The sequence below is a fragment of the Papio anubis genome, chromosome 10 (genome assembly GCF_008728515.1).
Source record: "Papio anubis isolate 15944 chromosome 10, Panubis1.0, whole genome shotgun sequence".
NCBI classification, from domain to species: domain Eukaryota; kingdom Metazoa; phylum Chordata; class Mammalia; order Primates; family Cercopithecidae; genus Papio; species Papio anubis.
The window spans coordinates 84,611,542-84,631,755 of NC_044985.1; the positions used below are offsets into that span (position 1 = coordinate 84,611,542).

Genomic DNA, 20,214 nt, shown 5'->3' on the forward strand with positions numbered 1-20,214 from the left:
TACACTCCAGCCTGGTAAAAAGAGTGAGAGCCTGTCTCAAAGAAGGGTAGGGAAGGGAAGGGAAGGGAAGGGAAGAAAGAAAGGAGGGAGAGAGGGAGGGAGGGAGGGAAGGAAGGAAGGAAGGAAGGAAGGAAGGAAGGAAGGAAGGAAGGAAGGAAAGAAGGAAGGGAGGAAGGGAGGGGAAGGAAGGGAGGGAGGGAGGGAGGGAGGGGAAGGGAAGAAAGAAAGAGGGACAGAGAGGGAGGGAGGGAAGGAAGGAAGGAAAGAAGGAAGGGAAAAAAGAAAGAAAAGAAAAGAAAGAAAGGGAGAGAGAGGGAGGGAGGGAGGGAGGAAAGAAGGAAGGAAGGAAGGAAGGAAGGAAGGAAGGAAGGAAGGAAGGAAACCAGACTCCAAAGTTTCCATATTGTATGATTCCATTTATGTGACATTCTGGAAAAGACAAAACTGTTAAGGTGCCAGCTGCTGAAGGTGGGATAGAGATTGCCAGAAAAGCAGTATGAGGAAACGTATGGGCATTGTGGAGATGTTCTTTCTTTTCTTCTTTTTAATCAGCCATATGCTAAGAAAATATTGTAACTGAATATTATTGGGGATGGTGGCTACGTGTACATCTCTCAAAATATTGTACCATGTGTTTAAGATGGGTAAACTTATTGTATGTAAATCACACCTAAAGAAGGCTGATTTTAAAATTATCAAAATATCAATGTTGAAAACATCAGTTCTCATGAAATAATATAAGCTACGGATGCCTTCAAATTCCCAAGCAAAAGAAAAATTTAAGGCAACATGCATGAATTTACACAATGCCAATAATTAAGGTCCAGGGATTAGAAACACAGGGGTTTGACCCAGGGAGGTGGTGTGTTAGGGAGGAAAAAAAAACAACAAAGAAACACAGGGGTTTTCAGAGAGAGATGTGAGACACACAAGGAGAAACTTCTAGAACCTACAATCCAAAGTGCTTTGTGGCCGGGGGTGAGCTTGAAAAAAAAAAAAAGTGCTCTATGAAGGCAATGTATTGGGAGTTATTCGATGGTTGGCATTTGCCAAATTTATAAACCTAGCAAGTACAGTGAATTTCACAAGGTGCAAGAAAACAAAGCTTATGGTGAGATGTAGATTGACAAATGTCTTAGTTGCCAATTGACATACAAAATGAAAAACCAGAGTCTTGCTATTAGGATAAAACGCCAAGTTTTTGTTTTTAGAGACAGGGTCCCACTATGTTGCCTAAGCTGGACTCCAATACTTGGGCTCAAGCGATCCTCCTGAGTAGCTGGGACTATAGGTGCAAGTCACTGTACCTGGCAAGAGTGAGTCAGGGGTCAAAAGCTTACAGCACCCGGTAAGAATCCCACCCAAGTACTAACCAGGCCTGAGCTTGCTTAGCTTCTGAGTTCAGGTGCATTCAGGGTGGTAGGGCTATAGACTGTTTAGTTTTGATTTGGTTGGTCTTTGTTAACAAAGCCCAAGGGACTCTTTTTATGCTCACTTTTCTTCCTTCAGTATTGCATGCCTGGGAGTTCTGCTTCTAGCTATGGCAGGATCACTTATTCCAACAAACCCTCTCACTAAAAAAAACTAGAAAACCTGGACAAAATGTAAAATACGTAAGTTAAAAAACCCCAGCAGTTACCAAGGCAGTGATGACTCGAGGGGCTAAGATCCCTGAGAAAGGAAAAGGGTGGTCCATAGGGGTCAACTATTCAAAGTATTGGGAGAATTTACAAATGGCAGCTGAGAGCTGACTGGCTATAAATTGGAGGTTTGTAGTTCCCATGACTTCCTCTTTGGGTTCAGTAATTTGGTAGAAAAGCTCACAGAACTCAGGAAAGCAGTTTACTTCTAGATTACCAGTTTATTATAAAGGATACAACTCAAGAACAGCCAGGTGGAAGAGCTGCCTAGGGCAAGGTACAATGGAGGTGCGTGGAGCTTCCAGGCCATCTCCAGATCCCCCACCCTCCCAGCACCTCTATGTGTTCACCAACCCAAAAGCTCCCCACACCCCATCATTTGCAGGTTTGAAGGAGGTTCCATTAGGTAGGCATGACTGATTAAATCATCCGCCATTAGTGATTCAGTCAATCTCCAGATTTTAGCTTCATCTCCCTCTTATCTCACCTCTTGTCTCCTAGGCAACTTCAAGGGATTTAAAAGGTCTGAACTGGGGACAAAGATTAAATATGTATTTCCTTTTTTTTTTTTTTTTTTTTTGAGACAGAGTCTCTTGCTGTGACCCAGGCTGGAGTGTAGTGGTGCAATCTTGGCTCGCTGTAATCTCCGCCTCCTGCATTCAAGCGATTCTCGTGCCTCAGCCTCCCAAGTAGCTGGGATTACAGGTGTGTGCCACCACATCTGGCTAATTTTTTGTATTTTAGTAGAGACAGGGTTTCACCATGTTGCCCAGTCTGGTCTCGAACTCCTGAGCTCAGGCAATCTACCTGCCTTGGCCTCTCAAAGTGCTAGAATTACAGATGTGAGCCTCTGTGCCTGGTCTCAAATATGGATTTCATATTATGTTGCCATATCATTGTACCTCATCAGGGACAAGCATTCCAGACCAGTAAGATGAAAATCTTCAATGTGTGGTACAGTACAGAGGTGTTATCTTTATTGACCTCAGGACCAAGTACCACAGTGGAGACTTTATAGCTTATTCCATTCATCCTCCTGTTATAAAATCTTTTTTTTTTTTTTTGGAGACAGGGTCTTGCTCTGTCAACCAGGTTGAAGCACAGTAACTCGATCTCAGCTCACTGCAACCTCTGCCTCCTGGGTTCATGTGATTCTCCTGCCTCAGCCTCCTGAGTAGCTGGGATCACCATGCCCAGATAATTTTTGGGGTTTCACCATGTTGGCCAGGCTTGTCTTGAACTCTTGACCTCAGGTGATCCTCCTACCTGGCCTCCCAAAGTGCTGGGATTACAGACATGAGCCACCACACCCAGCCTTATAATCTTTTTTTTTTTTTTTTTTTTTTTTTTAAAAAAAAGACCAGTGCCAACGACATGGTAAGTTTAACATAGGGCTTGAGTGGATCTCAGCGGTGCAAGGTGTGGCCTTAGCAGACATTTTTGGCTCCCTCCCTGATCTTATTAGGCCTTACTTAGTACATACAGGTCCAATGTCTCCTGCCAGCACCTGAGTTTTTTTTTTTTTTGCTCACTGCAACATCCGACTCCTGGGTTCAAGTGATTCTCCCAACTCAGCCTACCGAGCAGCTGAGATTACAGGCACCTGCCATCATCCCCAGCTAAGTTTTGTATTTTTGTAGAGACGGGGTTTCACAATGTTGGCCAGGTTAGTCTTGAACTCATGTCCTCAGGTGATCCACCCACCTCGGCCTCCCAAAGTGCTGGGATGTGAGCCACCATGCCCAGCCACTTGTGTCTTTTTGGCTGAGGCTTTCTTTGCCTGCGTGAGCCCAATGTGAATGCACCATGCTTAAGATTAACATCCCCTGGTATGAAGTCATAGCAGCCTAACTCAGTGACTGACAGGAGTTGGTGTATAAATAGCTCTATTTCTGGCCCCTTAGGTGGAATAATTTTAAGACACATATTCTCAAAGCCAGGCGTGGTGGTATGCACCTGTAGTCCCAGCTACTGGAGAAGCTGAGGCTGGTGAATTGCTTTTTTTTTTTGAGACAAGAGTCTCACTCTGCCGTCCAGGCTGGAGTGCAGTGGGGCGATCTCAGCTCACTGCAACCTCCGCCTCCCAGGTTCAAGCAATTCTCCCTAGTAACTGGGATTACAGGCACCTGCCATCATGCCTGCCTGGCTAATTTTTGTATTTTTTTAGAGATGGGGTTTCACCATGTTGGCCAGACTGGTCTTGAACTCCTGACTTCAGGTGACCTGCCTGCCTCAGCCTCCCAAAGTGCTGGGATTAGAGGCGTGAGCCACCATGCCTGGCCAAATAGCTTTTTTGAGACAGGGTCTCTCACTCTGTCACTCAGGCTGGAGTCCAATGACATGATCTAAGCTCACTGCAACCTCTGCCTCCTGGGCTCAAGTGATCCTCCCACCTCAGCCTCCCAAGTAGCTGAGACTACAGGTAAGCGCCACTATGCCTGGCTAATTTTTGTGTTTTTAATAGAGGTGAGGTTTTACCATGTTGCCCAGTCAGGTCTGGAACTCCTGGACTCAAGCAATCTGCCTGCCTTGGCATCCCAAAGTATTGGGATTAGAGGTGTGAGCCCCCACCCCCAGGTGAATTGCTTGAGTCCCAAGTAGCTGAGACTACAGAAGCATGCCACCACACTTGACTATTTTTAAATTTTTTGCAGAGACAGGATCTCCCTATATTGCCCAAGCTGGTTTCGAACTCCTGGACTCAAGCAATGTTTTGGGGCTCCCAAAGTGTTGGGATTATAGGCATGAGCCACTGCATCTGGGTAGTAAACACTTTTTTTTTTGGAGATGGGGTCTCACTGTGTCACCCAGGCTGGAATGCAGTAGCATGGTTCCAGCTCACTGCAACCTCCACCAGGCTCAAGCGATCCTCCCACCTCAGCCCCACCAACCAGTTGAGACTACAGGTGCATGCCACCACACCCAGCCAATTTTTCTGTTTTTTGTAGAGAGGGGGTTTCGCCATGTTGCCCAGCTTGGACTTGAGCTCGTGGATTTAAGCAATCAGTCTGCCACAGCCTCCCAAAGTGCTGGGATTACAGGAAAGAGCCACTGCGCCCCACCCCAGTAAAAACTCTTACGAGTAGGGGTGGGGGGAAGCAGAGAAGAGGATGTCAATGGAGTTGACAAGGGAGGGTATTGCAATTTTAAGTAATGCAGTCAGAGGATACTTCACTGAAATGAATAAACTCTTGAATGACAGGAGGGGAAGGGAAGGAGATGTAGATACCTAAGAGGATGGACTATACTTGGTGAGGCTACAGCGCTGCATGTGGGGGAAAAGTAGACACGTGGTCAGGAAAGTGGAGTGGTACAGGCTATATTGTAGACCTTTTTAAAGATGACTGTAAATACTTCGGTGAAACTGACATGGAAGCCATTGGAGGATTTTTTTTTTTTTAATTTTCATTTTCTCCCCAAAAGCAGGATCTGAAGCCATTGAAGATTTTTTTCCCCCTTCTGTTTCTTTTTCCTTCAATAGTTTTGGGGAAACAGGTGGTTTTTGGTTACATGGATGTTATTTAGTGGTAATTTCTGAGATTCTGGTGCACCCTGTCATCCAAGCAGTGTACACTGTACCCAATGTGTAGTTGTTTATCCCTCACCTCCCTCCCACCCTTCCCCAAGTCCCAAAAGTCCGTGATTCTTATGCCTTTCCGTCCTCATAGCTTAGCTCCCACTTGCAAGTGAAAACATACAATATTTGGTTCTCCATTCCTGAGTTACTTTACTTAGAATAATGGTCTCCAACTCCATCCAGGTTGCTATGAATACCGTATTTTGTTCTTTTTTTATGGCTGAGTAGTATTCCTCTGGACGCACTGCAAACTCTGCCTCTCGGGTTCAAGCTATTCTCGAGCTTCAGCATCACCAAGTAGCTGGGATTACAAGTGCTTGCCACCACGCCTGGCTAATTTTTCTTTTTAGTAGAGATGGGGTTTCACCATGTTGGTCTCAAACTCCTGGCCTCAAACGATCTGCCTACCAAAATGCTAGGATTATAGTCGTGAGCCACCCCACACCTGGCCAGCATTTAAAAATTTCTGAAAGAAAGAAAAGACAGAAAAGAAAGAAAAGGAAGAAAAGGAAGGAAGGAAGGAAGGAGGGGGGGGGAGAGGGAGAGACGGAGGGAGGAAAGGAAGGAAGGAAAGCAAAGGAAAGAAAGGAAGAAAACCTCCCAAACCAAAAAAACTATGGAAAGATCTAAGCCTCAGGATCTCAAATGGATCAAACATAGATGAAACCAGACAAAAATTTGCTGTATTACAAACACTCACTTGATAAATTCAGACTAGGCTGCAAAGGAATGAAGGCTCCACCACAGTGGGATTCTGCAAATGACTTCAGATCCTGTGCAACAATTAACAGCAAACCGCAATACTAAGTTTGAGTAGGATTAAAGACAGAATTCTTCTCGGCTGATCTTTAGTTTTGTGTGTCCCATAATCTGCTTTCATTACATTTAACTTACGGGGCAGTAAAGTCTCAATCTTGACGATCCCTAAAATGGAAATGAAGCTAAATTTTCCCAGACCTGAGGAAATCTCCAAAAACAGAAATCTACGTCCATTCTTTGAGGTAGGAAGAAAAACGGTACTTAGAACAAACTGTTCTGATACGTATCAACTTCATAAGCACAAAAAATTTATTCTGAATAAATCACTTTACAATTACTGAAAAAGATGTTCATTACTTAGCTATGTACTTAACAAATCAAATTACCCAAACAAAATAAACATGGCAATACAAAAACGTTAAGAATTTACAAAGCTGTACAAAATAACTTAAAATTTAAAAATTAGACTGATACAGTCTATAAGATCTCTTCAAGAGAGCTGTCCAATTACAGATCTATAGAGTTTTCTTCAGAAGGTCAAAGAAAGGATGCTTTAAGGCTTCTTTGAGAGTAATTCTTTTGGCTGGATCATACTCCAACATTTTCTGAATGAGGTCAAAGAGACACTCATGTTCAACATCCTGAGAAAGCATAAATTCCTGGAAGAAAAAAAAGAAAATCAACAGCCTTTTCCACTACCATTTACTATACTGTGTAACAGTAAACCACATATATATAACCACCATAAAAACAGAAAAGAGGCCAGGCATGGTCACTCACACCTATAATCCCAGCACTCTGGGAGGCCAAGGCAGGTGGATCACTTGAGGGCAGGAGTTCAAGACCAGCCTGGCTAACATAGTAAAACCCTGTCTTTACTATTTAAAAAAAAAAAAAAAAAAAAAAGCATGGTGCCCTGTATCTGTAATCCCAGCTACTTGGGAGGCTGAGACTCGCTTGAGCCTGGGATGCAGAGGTTGCAATGAGCTGGGCCAAGATCGTGCCACTCTACTCCAGCCTGGACAACGAAGCAAGGCTCTGTCTCAAAAGACAAACAGAAGAAACTCAGTTTTGACTATTTGAGCAATGCCTCAAAGGCTTACCTTCAGAGGTTTACAGCGCCTTGAAACATATCTGCCGGCAGAACTGTGTTCATCCCAGTCTAATCGATCATGGTGAAAATATTTACGCTTCCTAAAAATAAGTCAATATCCATTCATGTTTATAACACTGAAAACTTAAAACAGCTAGCAAAGGTTATCAATCACTATGCTTTCCCAGATCACTTTTCTAGAGACTTAAATGGCAGCCATGGGATAAAAACGTTAGCTGCTTTGCACCAAGGTAATCTACTATTTAACCGATAAAAATATTAGTCTGACTTCATTATTTATAAAGTTCTAATCAGCTCCTGAGACTTGGTAGAGTGAAAATTTTTTTTTAAAATTAAGTTCTAATCAGAAGATGTGATCAAATGATACTAAAGATGTCACTAACTCTTAAAACGTACCTGGTTTTCTGTATCATATGTTTTGGTAGAGGTCCGAGAATTCTTTCCATCATTGCTAAGTGCTCCTTACTATCGTGTGTCTAGAAATAAAATAAAAACAAACTTGAGGAAGAGGACCACCAAAACAGACATAGTTAAAAGCTGACAGCAAAAAACTAACATTAATGCTTGCAGAACAAACTTGCCAATGACTTCCTACATGGACACGGATAATTGCTTATATACTTAAAGGTGTTTTAAATAAAACAATTATGAAAGAAATATGAATTAGTTTCATTTTAATTTATGACTATCTACAATTAATAGTCTATAATGGGAGAAGAAGCTATCTAAATGTGTACGTATACTTTATTTCTTCATATAAACAGGCACTTTTCTTGTGCAAAGCAAGGTTGAATAACATCATTGTCACTTACTGGAAATACGGTAAACCCAAGATAGTATTCAATAAGAATGCATCCTATACTCCAGACATCACATGGTTGGGACCACCCTAGGGCTGCAAAGCAAAGCAAAATGTAAGGGAAAAAAATCCTCAATATTTGTTAAAGAAATTAAAATGTTAACAGTAATACCTTTTTTTTTTTTTCTTTTAGACAGTCTCCTCTGTCACCCAGGCTGGAGAGCAGTGGTGCGATCTCGGCTTAATGCAAGCTCTGCCTCCCGGGTTCATGCCATTCTCCTGCCTCAGCCTCCCAAGTAGCTGGGACTACAGGCGCCCACCACCGCGCCTGGCTAATTTTTTGTTTTTAGTAGAGACGGGGTTTCACCGTGGTCTCGATCTCCTGACCCCATGATCCGCCCGCCTCGGCCTCCCAAAGTGCTGCGATTACAGGCATGAGCCACTGCGCCCGGTCAACAGTAATACTTTTTTAAAAAAGCATATGTAATGTAGGCTGGGCACAAGTGGCTCACGCCTGTAATCCCAGTGCTTTGGGAGGCCAAGATGGGAGAACTGCTTGAGCTCAGGAGTTCAAGACCAGCCTGGGCAACCTAGTGAGATCTCATCTCTATTAAAATATATATATATAATGAATTGGCTGGGCACGGTGGCTCACGCCTGTAATCCCAGCCTTTTGGGAGGCCGAGGCGGGTGGAGCACGAGGTCAGGAGATCGAGATCATCCTGGCTAACATGGTGAAATCCCGTCTCTACTAAAAACACAAAAACAAAATTAGCCAGGCGTGGTGGCAGGTGCCTGTAGTCCCAGCTACTCAGGAGGCTGAGGTGGGAGAATGGCATGAACCCGGGAGGCAGAGCTTGCAGTGAGCCAAGATCGCACCACTGCACTCCAGCCTGGGTGACAGAGCGAGACTCTGTCTCCAAAAAAACAACAACAACAAAAAATGTATATATACACACACACATATATATGCAATGTGATGTTTGAGCTGGATGATACTAAAGCAATAACTTAATCCAAGGTTAAATATATATGGCCGGGCACAGTGGCTCATGCCTGTAATCCCAGCACTTTGCAAGGCCAAAGCCAGCAGATTGCTCTAGGTCAGCAGTTTGAGACCAGCCTGGCCAATGTGGTGAAACCCCATCTCTACCAAAAATAAGAAAATTAGCTGGGCGTGGTGGTGGGTGCCTATAATCCCAGCAACTCAGGAGGCTGAGGCAGGAGAATTGCTTGAACCCAGGAGACAGAAGTTTCAGTGAGCCAAGATCGCACCTCTGTACTCCAGCCTGGGCGACAGAGCAAGTCTCCATCTAAAAAACAAATAAATGATAAAAATAAATAAAATACATACTGTTACATACAGTCTGGAATATAATAGACATTAAACAATTCTCTGAGACTGAGTCTCGCTCTGTTGCCCAGGCTGGAGTACAGTGGCATGATCTTGGCTCACTGCAACCTCCGCCTCCTGGGTGTTCAAGCAATTCTCCTGCCTCAGCCTCCTGAGTAGCTGGAACTACTGATGCGTACAACCACACCCAGCACATTTTTTTGTAGAGATGGGGTTTCATCGTGTTAGCCAGGATGGTCTCGATCTCCTGACCTCGTGATGTGCCCGCCTCGGCCTCCCAAAGTGCTCGGAATTACAGATGTGAGCCACTGCGCCCCACTCGGCAATTAACTATTACATTAAAAAACCCTACCACATAACTACAAATGTGAAAACAATTCCAGAAAGGTTAAGCCACTTGCTCGAATTCCCAGAACTAATTATCTGGTACAATTGAGAGCTTAAAATCCTTAATGCACTTCATGATACTTATCCCTTAAAGAAAAAATGATAAAGCCCCACAAGTAACACCTAAAACTGCAAAAAAATTTTAACTCTCAATAAGGAAATACAAAGGTTCTCAAAGGACAATTAATACTCACCTAAAATAACTTCAGGTGCTCTATAATGTCTTGTAGATACCAATGTACTGTGATGTTCATCATCGTATGTTGCACTTCCAAAGTCTACAACTTTAATATCTGGATTTATTAAGGTGCGTTCATCACGTTTCTGAAAATCATATATTATGGTTAAGAAGGCATAAGCTATTAAGGTATAAAATATTCACTTTATGAATACTTTGGAAGACTTACTATTTTGGGATTATATGCCTCTGTGTAGTCAGACTGCACAAATAAGATGTTTTCAGGCTTTAAGTCTGTGTGAGTCAACTTATTACTGTGCAAAACTGAGAATAAAGAGAAAGTTGCTGTAATCAGAAAACATCAAACCAAACCACAAAACCCCACAATAGGCCAGGTGCAGTGGCTCACACCTGTAATCCCAGCACTTTGGAAGGCCAAGGCAGGTGGATCACTTGAGGTCAGGAGTTCGAGACCACCCAGACCATTACAGTGAAACCCTGTCTCTACTAAAATTACAAAAATTGGCTGAGCATGGTGGCGTAGTCCCAGCTACTCGGAACGCTGTGGCAGGAGAATCACTTGAACCGGGGAGGTAGAGTTTCCAGTGAGTGAAGACTGCGCCACTGCACTTCAGCCTGGGCAGCAAAGTGAGACTCCGTCTCAAAACAAAAAAACCCAACAAAAATCCTCTGATTCCTTTCCCATATGCCCAAAGAAGAATGGTCAACAACATTCCAGTCTGCTAGAAAATCACCAGTAACTAAAACTCATTACCTCTTATGAAGCTTTCTTTTATGATATACCACGCCTTAATTTTTAGCCAGCATTTGAAGTTACTATTTTTATGCACCAGAAAAGTCTAAATTATAGTCTGCAACACAGTATATTGTTATATGATGGATATCCTACTTATTGAATCAAATGTACACCACTGATCAACAGCCTGTGATCAAATCTCTTCACACCTACTCTTCCTCCCTCCTTTATTTTTAATCAAATAAAAATTGTACATACTTAGGATGTACATTTTGATATATTTTGTGGAATGGATAAAACTAGCAAATTAACGAAGATATACCAAGAACTTACAATTCACAGACTTGCATATCTGATATGCCATCTTTCTGATATGATCCAGTCGAAATGGTAGAAAACCATTTTCTTTAATGAAGTCATAAGTACTAAGTCCCAGTAGTTCAAAAACAATGCAAATGTGACCATGATGCTCAAACCATTCCAACATCTGGACACAGCGGCTATAAACACAAGAAAAATAGCTAAGTATAGTTGCTCCTAATTTAAATATACCTGACACCACTTCCCAAGTTCTAATCTGATACTTACAAAGTACTGTTGGGGTCTGTTGTATTCAAGTGTTCCAGAACTTGTATTTCTGAGCGAGCAGCTTCACAGTATCTATCCACATTTTTAACTATTTTTACTGCTACATGTCTACCTCCCCTGTTAGAAAGATGCATGCAAATTTCAGAATGACAGACATGATGCTCAATTCCAGTTATCACTGACTTCAAACTGTACTGCTTCTACTCTGACCCACTGTATTTTTTTTAATTTATGGTTTAGTGTTCAGTTCTGATTACATGCTGAATGACACAAATTTCTTTCCTCAAACCACCACTCACATGAGTTATTTTTTGGTATTTCAGCTAAACAACTTCTTCCTAGGTACCTGTCACTGTCAAACATTATCTCAAATGTTCTTTTAGTCCAGGTTGCCAGAAGAGTTAGGATACAGTGGAGACAAAGTAAAGAGCTCTAAGGCCAGGTGCAGTGGCTCACGCCTATAATCCCAGCACCCTGGGAGGCCGAAGGTAGCGAATCAGTTGAGGTCAGAAGTTTGAGACCAGCCTGGCCAACATGGTGGAACCCTGTCTCTACCAAAAACACAAAAATTAGCCAGGCATGGTGGTGTGTGCCTGTAATCCCAGCTTCTTGGGAGGCTGAGGCAGGAGAATCACTTGAACCCGGAAGGTGGAGGCTGCAGTGAGCCAAGATCGCACCATTGCACCCCAACCTGGATGACAGACCAACACTCCATCTCAGGGAAAAGAAAAAAAAACAAAAACAAAAAAAGAACTCTAGCTCTCATGTCCTTACCAATCAATAGTAGGAAGCCTCCTCAAAACTGCTTTGCCATTCAGGAAGAGGAATAACAACAACAAACAGAGAACTTTAAAAAAAAAAAAAAAAAAAAAAAGGCAACGGAAAAAATTCTATACCATCTTAAGAAATTTCACGGCTGGAGCCGGGCGCTCATGCCTGTAATCCCAGCACTTTGGGAGGCTGAGGTGGGCAGATCACCTGAGGTCAGAAGATCGAGACCAGCCTGGTGAACATAGTCAAACTCTGTCTCTACTAAAACAAAAAATAGCTAGGCAGGGTGGCATGTGTCTGTAGTTCCACCTACTCAGGAGGCTGAGGCAGGGGAACCACCTGAACCCAGGAGGCAGAGGGTGCAGTGAGCTGAGATTGTGCCACTGCACTCCATCCACCCTGGGTGACAGAGCAAGACTCTGTCTTGAGAGAAAAAAACAAAAAAAATTCAATCAGTAGTTTGATAAACATACATAATTAAACTTGGGACACTAAGTTATCTCTGGCTGTTACCAGAATGAATTATGGCAGTTTCTAAATATATAGATTCCTAGGTAACTACCCTGAAAAGGTCTGGGGGTAGGCAAACCTCTCAAAAAACCAAGGCTGAGAACCACTAATATGGCGGGGGAAAAAAGTGTGGCCTAACAACAGTGTCTAGTAGGACAACAAAAAAATACTTTCAAAATAATATAAAGTGTGTTCTCAGCCTAAAATTAGAAACTATACATACTATTAGTAGCTGTTTAAAACATATGAAGGGATAACTACCTCTAACTGGAAGTTTCTTATATCCAAGTAAAAAAGGGTATAAAGATATGTATCTAACTCACAGACCATTTTCTAAAGCTAAATCAAATTACCCATATTGCCAACTTCCCTAAATGTAATCCCAACATGGGAAACTTACGCTTTATGATCGATGCACTCCACAACTTTTCCAAAAGCTCCTTCACCTAAAGTATCAACAATTTCATCTAAAAGAGAGAAATAAATCTCAGTCATATCAAGAAGTGGAAACGATGTACTTATCACAATAAATGCTATCAATGTAGATTATTCTAGTTGATGCTACAAATTTCCTTATCACTAGATATTTATTTTATTGGTCAACACCAGCAAAAAACATAATTATTAGGTCTAATTTCATTAATTTGATTACTGTTCTGGAAGTTCTGTATAACAAACATTACATTTCTAAAGAAAGCAAAAATACAATCCCCCCCACCAAAAGAAATGGAAAAATAAAACAAAAAAAAAAAAAAAAAAAAAAAAAAGAGAAAGAAAAAAAGATTTCCAAATCCCTGAAAGCTTAATCTATATATAGATTATGTTATCTGAAAAGTTAATAAGTGTTGAAAAATATTCTATACATCTTGCACTTAGTACGTCTCCACTCTGACAGATCAGGTGACCCTCCTCATCATCCTCTACACTCCTGGTTCTTTTCCTTCGGTGACTCTTCTGGAAACGTCAAGTGGGCGGCACCAAGATCATCCAGCCAATCAATATACCCGAGTGAATTCAGGGCAGAATACGAAATTCATTCAGCGGGGAGATATTCAGGCATTCAGATACAGGCCAGGCCACAAACGGTTGGCAGGAGCAATTTCAAATTCAGTCCCCAGAAATTCACAGGGCACATAGTTTATGTTAACAGGAGAAAAACATGGCAAGGAACAGATTTTCAGATAAGATACTCAAAGTGGCAAGGCAACAAAACATAATACAATTGTTTTTCTTAAAAAAAAAAAATGCTTAGTTGTAGCATTCACTGAAACATAATTTTTTAGTTTCTAGTGTTCTAATTTAATGTTGCAAAATTGTAGGATGTAATATTTACTTGTCAAAGTAGACGGTGGCCAAATTAAGATTTCCTGGCTAATCTAAGAAAACAAATATTATAACAGTAAATAAAATTAAAGTGCTAATTTTGGGGAAAAAAAGATTTGGCATGTAAGAATAACACTACGGCATTTTTAATGTCATCTGAACTCATCTCCAAATTAACATATAACCCGTAACAGTTCAAATCTGCTTTGGTTTGCTTAGTGAAAGAAGGGTTAGAAAACATGCCTTGTTAGAACAAAGAAGCATACCTAATCCTAAATTATACAAAAATAAAATGCCTGTTCTACTCTTGTGATAAGGTTTCAATATATCAAAACTAATCAGATTTCTTGAAGTACCATAAAAAACCTTTTAGAATATTTTATAATCATTTTCAACTAATCTAAATTAAATCAATTAATTCCCACCATTTCACTGGAATATCAATTAAGAGCCAACCAATAATTAAATTATAGAGCTAAATGTGTACTTTACTTCCAGAATTTCCTATCCAATGAACAAACACAGAAAAAATCGTGCAGGTTAAAACTGAGATGATTTCATCTTAAAACTTTCTCAAATAATCAAACGCAAAAATTCAAGTTTCCCTGTTCCACATGGGATATAAAATTTCCAAAATGTTTTAAAAACGTTCATACCCCATGTGAACGACGATGTGAAGTACTGTGGTGAATCCTGTGTTTGCTTTTATAACTACTTCTTCCACTTCTACCAGAAGACTTGCTACTATGGTTCTGATATCGGCTTTCATGGTCTCTATGGCGATGTCCAGGTTCACATCCTTGATTGTAGTCATTTCTGTACTCATCAATGTAGCGTCGACTATGATAATCTTTCTCATTTATAGACCTGCTTTCCAAATAATGGCTAGAGAAATAAAAATTATTTTCAATGTTTTATGCTAAGACCAAATATCCTCATTCTCAACACAGCACAGCACTTAGACTCCCCCACAACCACCTTAATTTTACAAACATTACAAACCATCTCTCATTAGAAACACAAAGGAATGGTAGCAATCAAGTACTTATTTTAAGTGATAGTAGTTTTGTCTAATAATTTATTTGTATATTCAGACATTTTAAGTATCCTCCTTACCTATCACACATTTTAGAGTGAGTGTATTTGCAGCGCTTGTTCTCCCGGGCACTGCTATGTGATCTCTTCCTTCTTTTATGACTGCTGCTGCTCCTCCTCCATTTTCCATAATCCCAATCCTTGTCATCCCAATCAGGACAGTAAGTTCTCTTTGAGTGTCTCATCTACATTAAAGGCAAGTTTTTCCTAGTTAAATTGTATCCCACACTGAGCTGTTTAAAATTCGTATTTACAAAGGTCCCCTCGTGACCTCGTTTTTTTAAAATCAAAATTTAAGAATCATTGTCACCCAATCTGAAATCACTGATAAATCCAATGATTGTGTTGTCCCATATTCTGCAATTTGATCTGCAGTTTGAACTTTATTCACAGGCACTCTGCATTAGCCATATCATGCCCAGATTTATTGCAAGAATGTAAAAAAAGTGAAAAAAGCAGAGGGAGGAATCACAATTTACTAGTTTTGGTAAATTTTACCCCTGCCCTACCAGTAGCACAAATGTACTATAGAAGTCCACACGTCATTCTCCCCTTTTAAACGTGTACCAGAAACTAGTCTCCAACTCAAATGCAATCATAAATGTTCCTCACCAACAGCGCATTACTGATTACTGCAAACATAATCAGAATTGTATCTGAGTTGCTGACAAAATCATCACACAGAATCATCATTATAGAGTATTTCTGTACACGAATAAATGAAACTACCAAGGACTTCAATTACACACGAAGGCAACGATGGCATCAGAATATAACAACAACAAAACACCATCTTTCCAGTACTCCCAATCACATACGACATAATTTATCCTAAACGCAATGTTAACACAATCAATTTGGGAATGGTAAGAACCACCTTCTTTTCCGAAATCCTTCGAACAAAATCGAAAATCTCTAACCTAACAACTTGAAAAAGACATTATATAGAAATTCATCAACTGCCGTTCCTTCTTCCAAGTGGAACCCCTCTGCGTCTTTGGCTACAATTCTTTTTTTTTTTTTTTTTTTTTAAAGCCTGTCAAATTTAGCTGTAGGGGTTGTATACTAATTTTTGTGACACTAGTAACTACTAAGTTATAATAACCCACTACCATTGGACCAGCCTGAGTACAATTTTTAAAGCCCTCCAACCGGGTCGGGGGCCGTGGCTTATGCCTGTAACCCCAGCACTTTGGGAGGCTGAAGCAGGATGGTTGCTTGAGCCCAGGAATTCGAGGTCAGCCAGAGCAACATAGCGAGACCCTGACTCTACAAAAAATAAAAAATTAACCGGGGGGTGGTAGCGCGCGCCTGTAGTCCCAACTACTCAGGAGGCTGAGGTGGGAAGATCACCTGAGCCCGGATTTCAAGGCTGCAGTGAGCCCTCATTGCGCCACTTGCACTCCGGCCTGGGCGACAGGGGCGAGACCTTCTCCCCCCTCCCCCCAAAAAAGGGAGGCGGGGCGCGGTGGCTCACCCCTGTAATCCCAGCACTTTGGGAGGCCGAGGCGGATGGATCACCTGAGGTCAAGAGTTTGAGGCCAGTCTAATACCATGAAACTCCGTCTCTACTAAAAATACAAACATTAGCCGGACATGGTGGCGCGGGCATGCAGTCCCAGATACTCGAGAGGCTGAGGCAGCAGGAGAATCGCTTGAACCCGCGAGGCGGAGGCTGCAGTGACCCGAGATCGCGCCACTACACTCTAGCCTGCGCGACAGAGCGACACTACAAGAAACAAAAGCTCCAACTGCTAACCCAAGAGGAGTACGCTGAAACGCCATCGCATAAAATGCTCGGTCACCAGACTTCTGTCACAACGCTCCTTCAAATACACCCCGGCATTTCTCTTTCCTTAGGTTCCCAAGTCTCGTTTTTGTTAACACCACTGAGGACAAAGCACCTCGCGACGTTTACGCCGACCCTTTAACCACTAGACATTAACTGTAACCCCCTACGGGTTCCGTCTCTTCCTCCACTTGCTCCAGACGACATTTCCCCACAGCTGCGTGCTTCAAGCACATTCCGGAACCCCAGCAAACCCCACCCCCAACAGGGAGCCTCGCCTTTCCGGCCACAGTGCCAAGGCCGGCCTCCGCCCAGCCGCCATCTTACAGCTCGGCCGAGGCGGCCCACAACATGGCGCCCGCCCGACCCTCCCACGTCAGGCGGCGCCGCTCCCTCAGCGGAGGGCGAACACTCCAAGAGGGCGGCCGGCCTAGCAAACACCGTAACTACTCCCGCAGGCCGGATCCGGCGGCGACGGGCTCGGCCGCGCAGGAAAGAGGGGCGCGCCGCCATTATGCAGCCTGGGAGTGAAGGGAGCAGGCAGTCATCGCGCAAGGGACGGCGGGCAGCAAACAAGCGGGAAGTGGTGGCATCGCCAGGCGCCCGCGAGGCTCACAGGAACGGCCCTGTCACCTAGTCCGCTCCCTCCTGTGTCTTACCGTCCTGGACAAAGACTCCAAGTCGAAGGAGACAAAGCTTGTAACGCAATCACGGGAATCACCCAGCTCACTGCGACGAGCACCGACAACAAAATGGAGCTGACAGCTGCTGCGTCGGGACTCGCCTCGAAAACACTGATGACGCAACGAGCGCGTCTCCGCCGCGGGGCGGGGCATGCACGGGGCGAGCAGGCGGAAGGGGCGGGCGTCTGGAGCGTTGGCGGACGCTTGAGCACCGTGGGCGCAGGCGCCGGGGCGGGAGCCAGAGGTGGGTGATGAAGGGAAGCTGTAGATGCCTGCTGTGTTGTCTCTAATCTCCCGATACCGAGAAAACATTGCAATTTTTGGGGGAGAGTGTCGTCCCCACTCACTGAAAATTGTTTTTGAACGCTAGAACAAGGAACAACTTGTGAACAAGGAAAAGTGAGGGACTCAGGATACACAATAGCACGTACCCTGATTGCGACCACTAAAACAATTACTTTAAAAATAATACTTAACGGCGCGGTGTGTCTGGCGCGTAACCCTAGCACTTTGGGAGGCCGAGGAGAGCGGATCGCTTGAGCCCAGGATTTCGAGACCAGCCTGGGCAGCATAGGGAGACCCCTGTCTCTAAAAAATAAGTAAATGTTATACCACTAGCGTCAGATGGCTTCGGATTACTAATGGGATCAGTGAACGTGTCAGCTCAGTGTGAGCCAACAGAAATCGATGTTCTGCACCTTGATCCTCATGGTGCCTGCATTAGGCCCACCGTGGGTAGCCACCGTACCTCCCTATGATGCTTTTATGGCTGTGACTGAGTACACATTCTAAGAATAAAACTCCTTGATAAGTTTTGAAGGGAAGGCCAGCGTTAAAGAAACAGAGTGGCGGCTCTACAGCAAATGCAGGCTTTATGTCCAGCCTAAGATCTACAGAAGTGGGGGACCAGCCTAGTGCCGGTGCCCACCAGTGGGATACTTTTAGGTAAGGGCGGGAGGGGCCTGGGCCATATCGCTTACTGGCTTGCTACCCTGCAGGATGTTAAGATGTTCCCATAACGAGGCGGTTCTGGCCCTTGTTCCCGCGGAATGTGGTGGTGGTGGGTTTTTTTGTTTTGTTTTTGGTTTTTGTTTTGAGATGGAGCCTTGCTCTGTCACCCAGGCTGGAGTGCAGTGGTGCGATCTCCGCTCACGGCAACCTCCGCCTCCTGAGTTCAAGCGATTCTCCTGTCTCAGCTTCCCCGGTAGCTGGGACTGCAGGCGCGCGCCACCACGACCCGCTAATTTTTGTATTTTTAGTAGAGACGGGGTTTTGCCATGTTGGCCAGGCTGGTCTGGAATTCCTGACCTCAGGTGACCCACCCGCCTCGGCCTCCCAAAGTGCTGGGATTACAGGGGTGAGCCACCATGCCCCTGCAGGAATGCGGTGTTCTTCGCACTTTCTCACAGCAGAATATGACAGAGGTATTTCTTTAGTGGTGCGTTTGTCCGTTTTGTGGTCAGGTGGTTGGGCAGGATGTTTCTCACAGCCCGAACCCCCGTGGAATGTTTCACTTTGACCAAGGTCTGCAAAATAGCCTGTGGGGGAGACGGGGCAGGGCCGGGGGAACGGGGGAGGGCGGGGGGGCAGGGATTTACAAAATGGTGCAGTTTGGACTAACACTCTTAAAACCAAAAAAATAACCATATTTGCACCACTAATTAAAAGTGGCAGAGTTTAGAATAAAACCTGGAGGAGGTCGGGTGCGGTGGCTCACGCCTGTAATCCCAGCACTATGGGAGGCCAAGGTGGGTGGATCACGAGGGCAGGAGTTCAAGACCAGCCTGGCCAAGATGATGAAACCCCATCTCTATTAGAAATACAAAAAATTAGCCGGGCGTGGTGGCAAGCTCCTGTAATCCCAGCTATTCGGGAGGGTGGGGCAGGAGAATTGTTTCAACTTGGGAGGTGGAGGTTGCAGTGAGCCGAGATCCACCACTGCACTACAGCCTGGGCAACAGAGCAAGACTCCGTCTCAAAAAAAAATAAGTGGCAAAACAAGGTCTGGCCAAAGGCCTTAATACTAATTCTAGAAACCTAAATGATTAAAATTTTAAAAGTGAAACAAAATGTAAAGTCATTAGTATACCAGGCGTGGTGGTGCACACCTGTAATCTTAGCACTTTGGGAGGCGGAGGCGGGTGGATCACGAGGTCAGGAGTTCGATACCATCCTGGCCAACATGCTGAAACCCCAACTCTACTAAAAATACAAAAATTAGCCAGGCGTGGTGGTGCTCACCTGTAATCCCAGCTACTCGGGAGGCTGAGGCAGGAGAATTGCTTGAACCCGGGAGACGGAGGTTGCCGTGAGCCAAGATCGCAACATTGCACATGAGCCTGGGCAATAGAGTTGAGACTCTGTCTCAAAAAACAAAAAAAAAGAATTGCTTGAACCCTGGAGGCGGAGGTTGCAGTGAGCCGAGACTGCGTCACTGCATTCCAGCCCAGGCGACAAAGTGAGACTCTGTCTCAAAAAGAAAAAAAAAAGTCACTAGTATAACTGGCACTGTTACAGTAGGTAGCTAGTCAGGTATAAACAAAGAAGATGGCTCCCCCAAAACACACACTATGAGTATCGGGCAACCATCAGGTGAGATGGTCATGCAGTTATTAATTGTCTTGCTAAAGTAGTAATTGGTCACAGCTGGCACCAGGGAAAGGCAGTCTTCTAATAGAGAACACCTGAAACTGATGAGCAGCAGCTTCCTGATAAGATCTCAGGAGTTGGGCGAGTGGGGAGAAGTAATGCAAGATCCTGGAAGCATGACAATGTATAAAACCCCAAGTCATAAGCTCAAGCCACACACTTGTCTTCCAAGTCGCCCGCTTGGCCCTCTTCCAAGCATATTTTCCTTCCTTTCATTCCTCCTCTAAAGCTTTTTAATAAA

At 43.7% G+C, this 20,214-nt stretch overlaps 1 protein-coding gene across 3 annotated transcripts; it reads right to left on the reverse strand.

The window, feature by feature from the left end:
* Positions 1-6,262: 6,262 nt before the first annotated feature.
* Positions 6,263-17,476, reverse strand: CLK1 (CDC like kinase 1). 3 transcript variants are annotated; one of them, XM_021923850.2, is made up of 13 exons: positions 17,301-17,476; positions 14,874-15,037; positions 14,414-14,642; positions 13,298-13,388; positions 12,835-12,901; positions 11,154-11,270; positions 10,899-11,065; positions 10,038-10,132; positions 9,825-9,954; positions 7,903-7,985; positions 7,487-7,566; positions 7,080-7,170; positions 6,263-6,635 (listed from the first exon to the last, which is right to left on the reverse strand). In XM_021923850.2, exons 2-13 carry the CDS (start codon positions 15,035-15,037, stop codon positions 6,492-6,494), a joined length of 1,458 nt encoding a protein of 485 aa, XP_021779542.2. In that variant the 5' UTR covers positions 17,301-17,476; the 3' UTR covers positions 6,263-6,491. The 3 variants fall into 3 exon arrangements, with proteins under 3 accessions (XP_021779542.2, XP_021779543.2, XP_021779544.1); XM_021923851.2 differs by lacking the exon at positions 7,080-7,170; XM_021923852.2 differs by lacking the exon at positions 13,298-13,388 and having other exon boundaries at positions 17,301-17,434.
* Between the last annotated feature and the right edge of the window lie 2,738 nt (positions 17,477-20,214).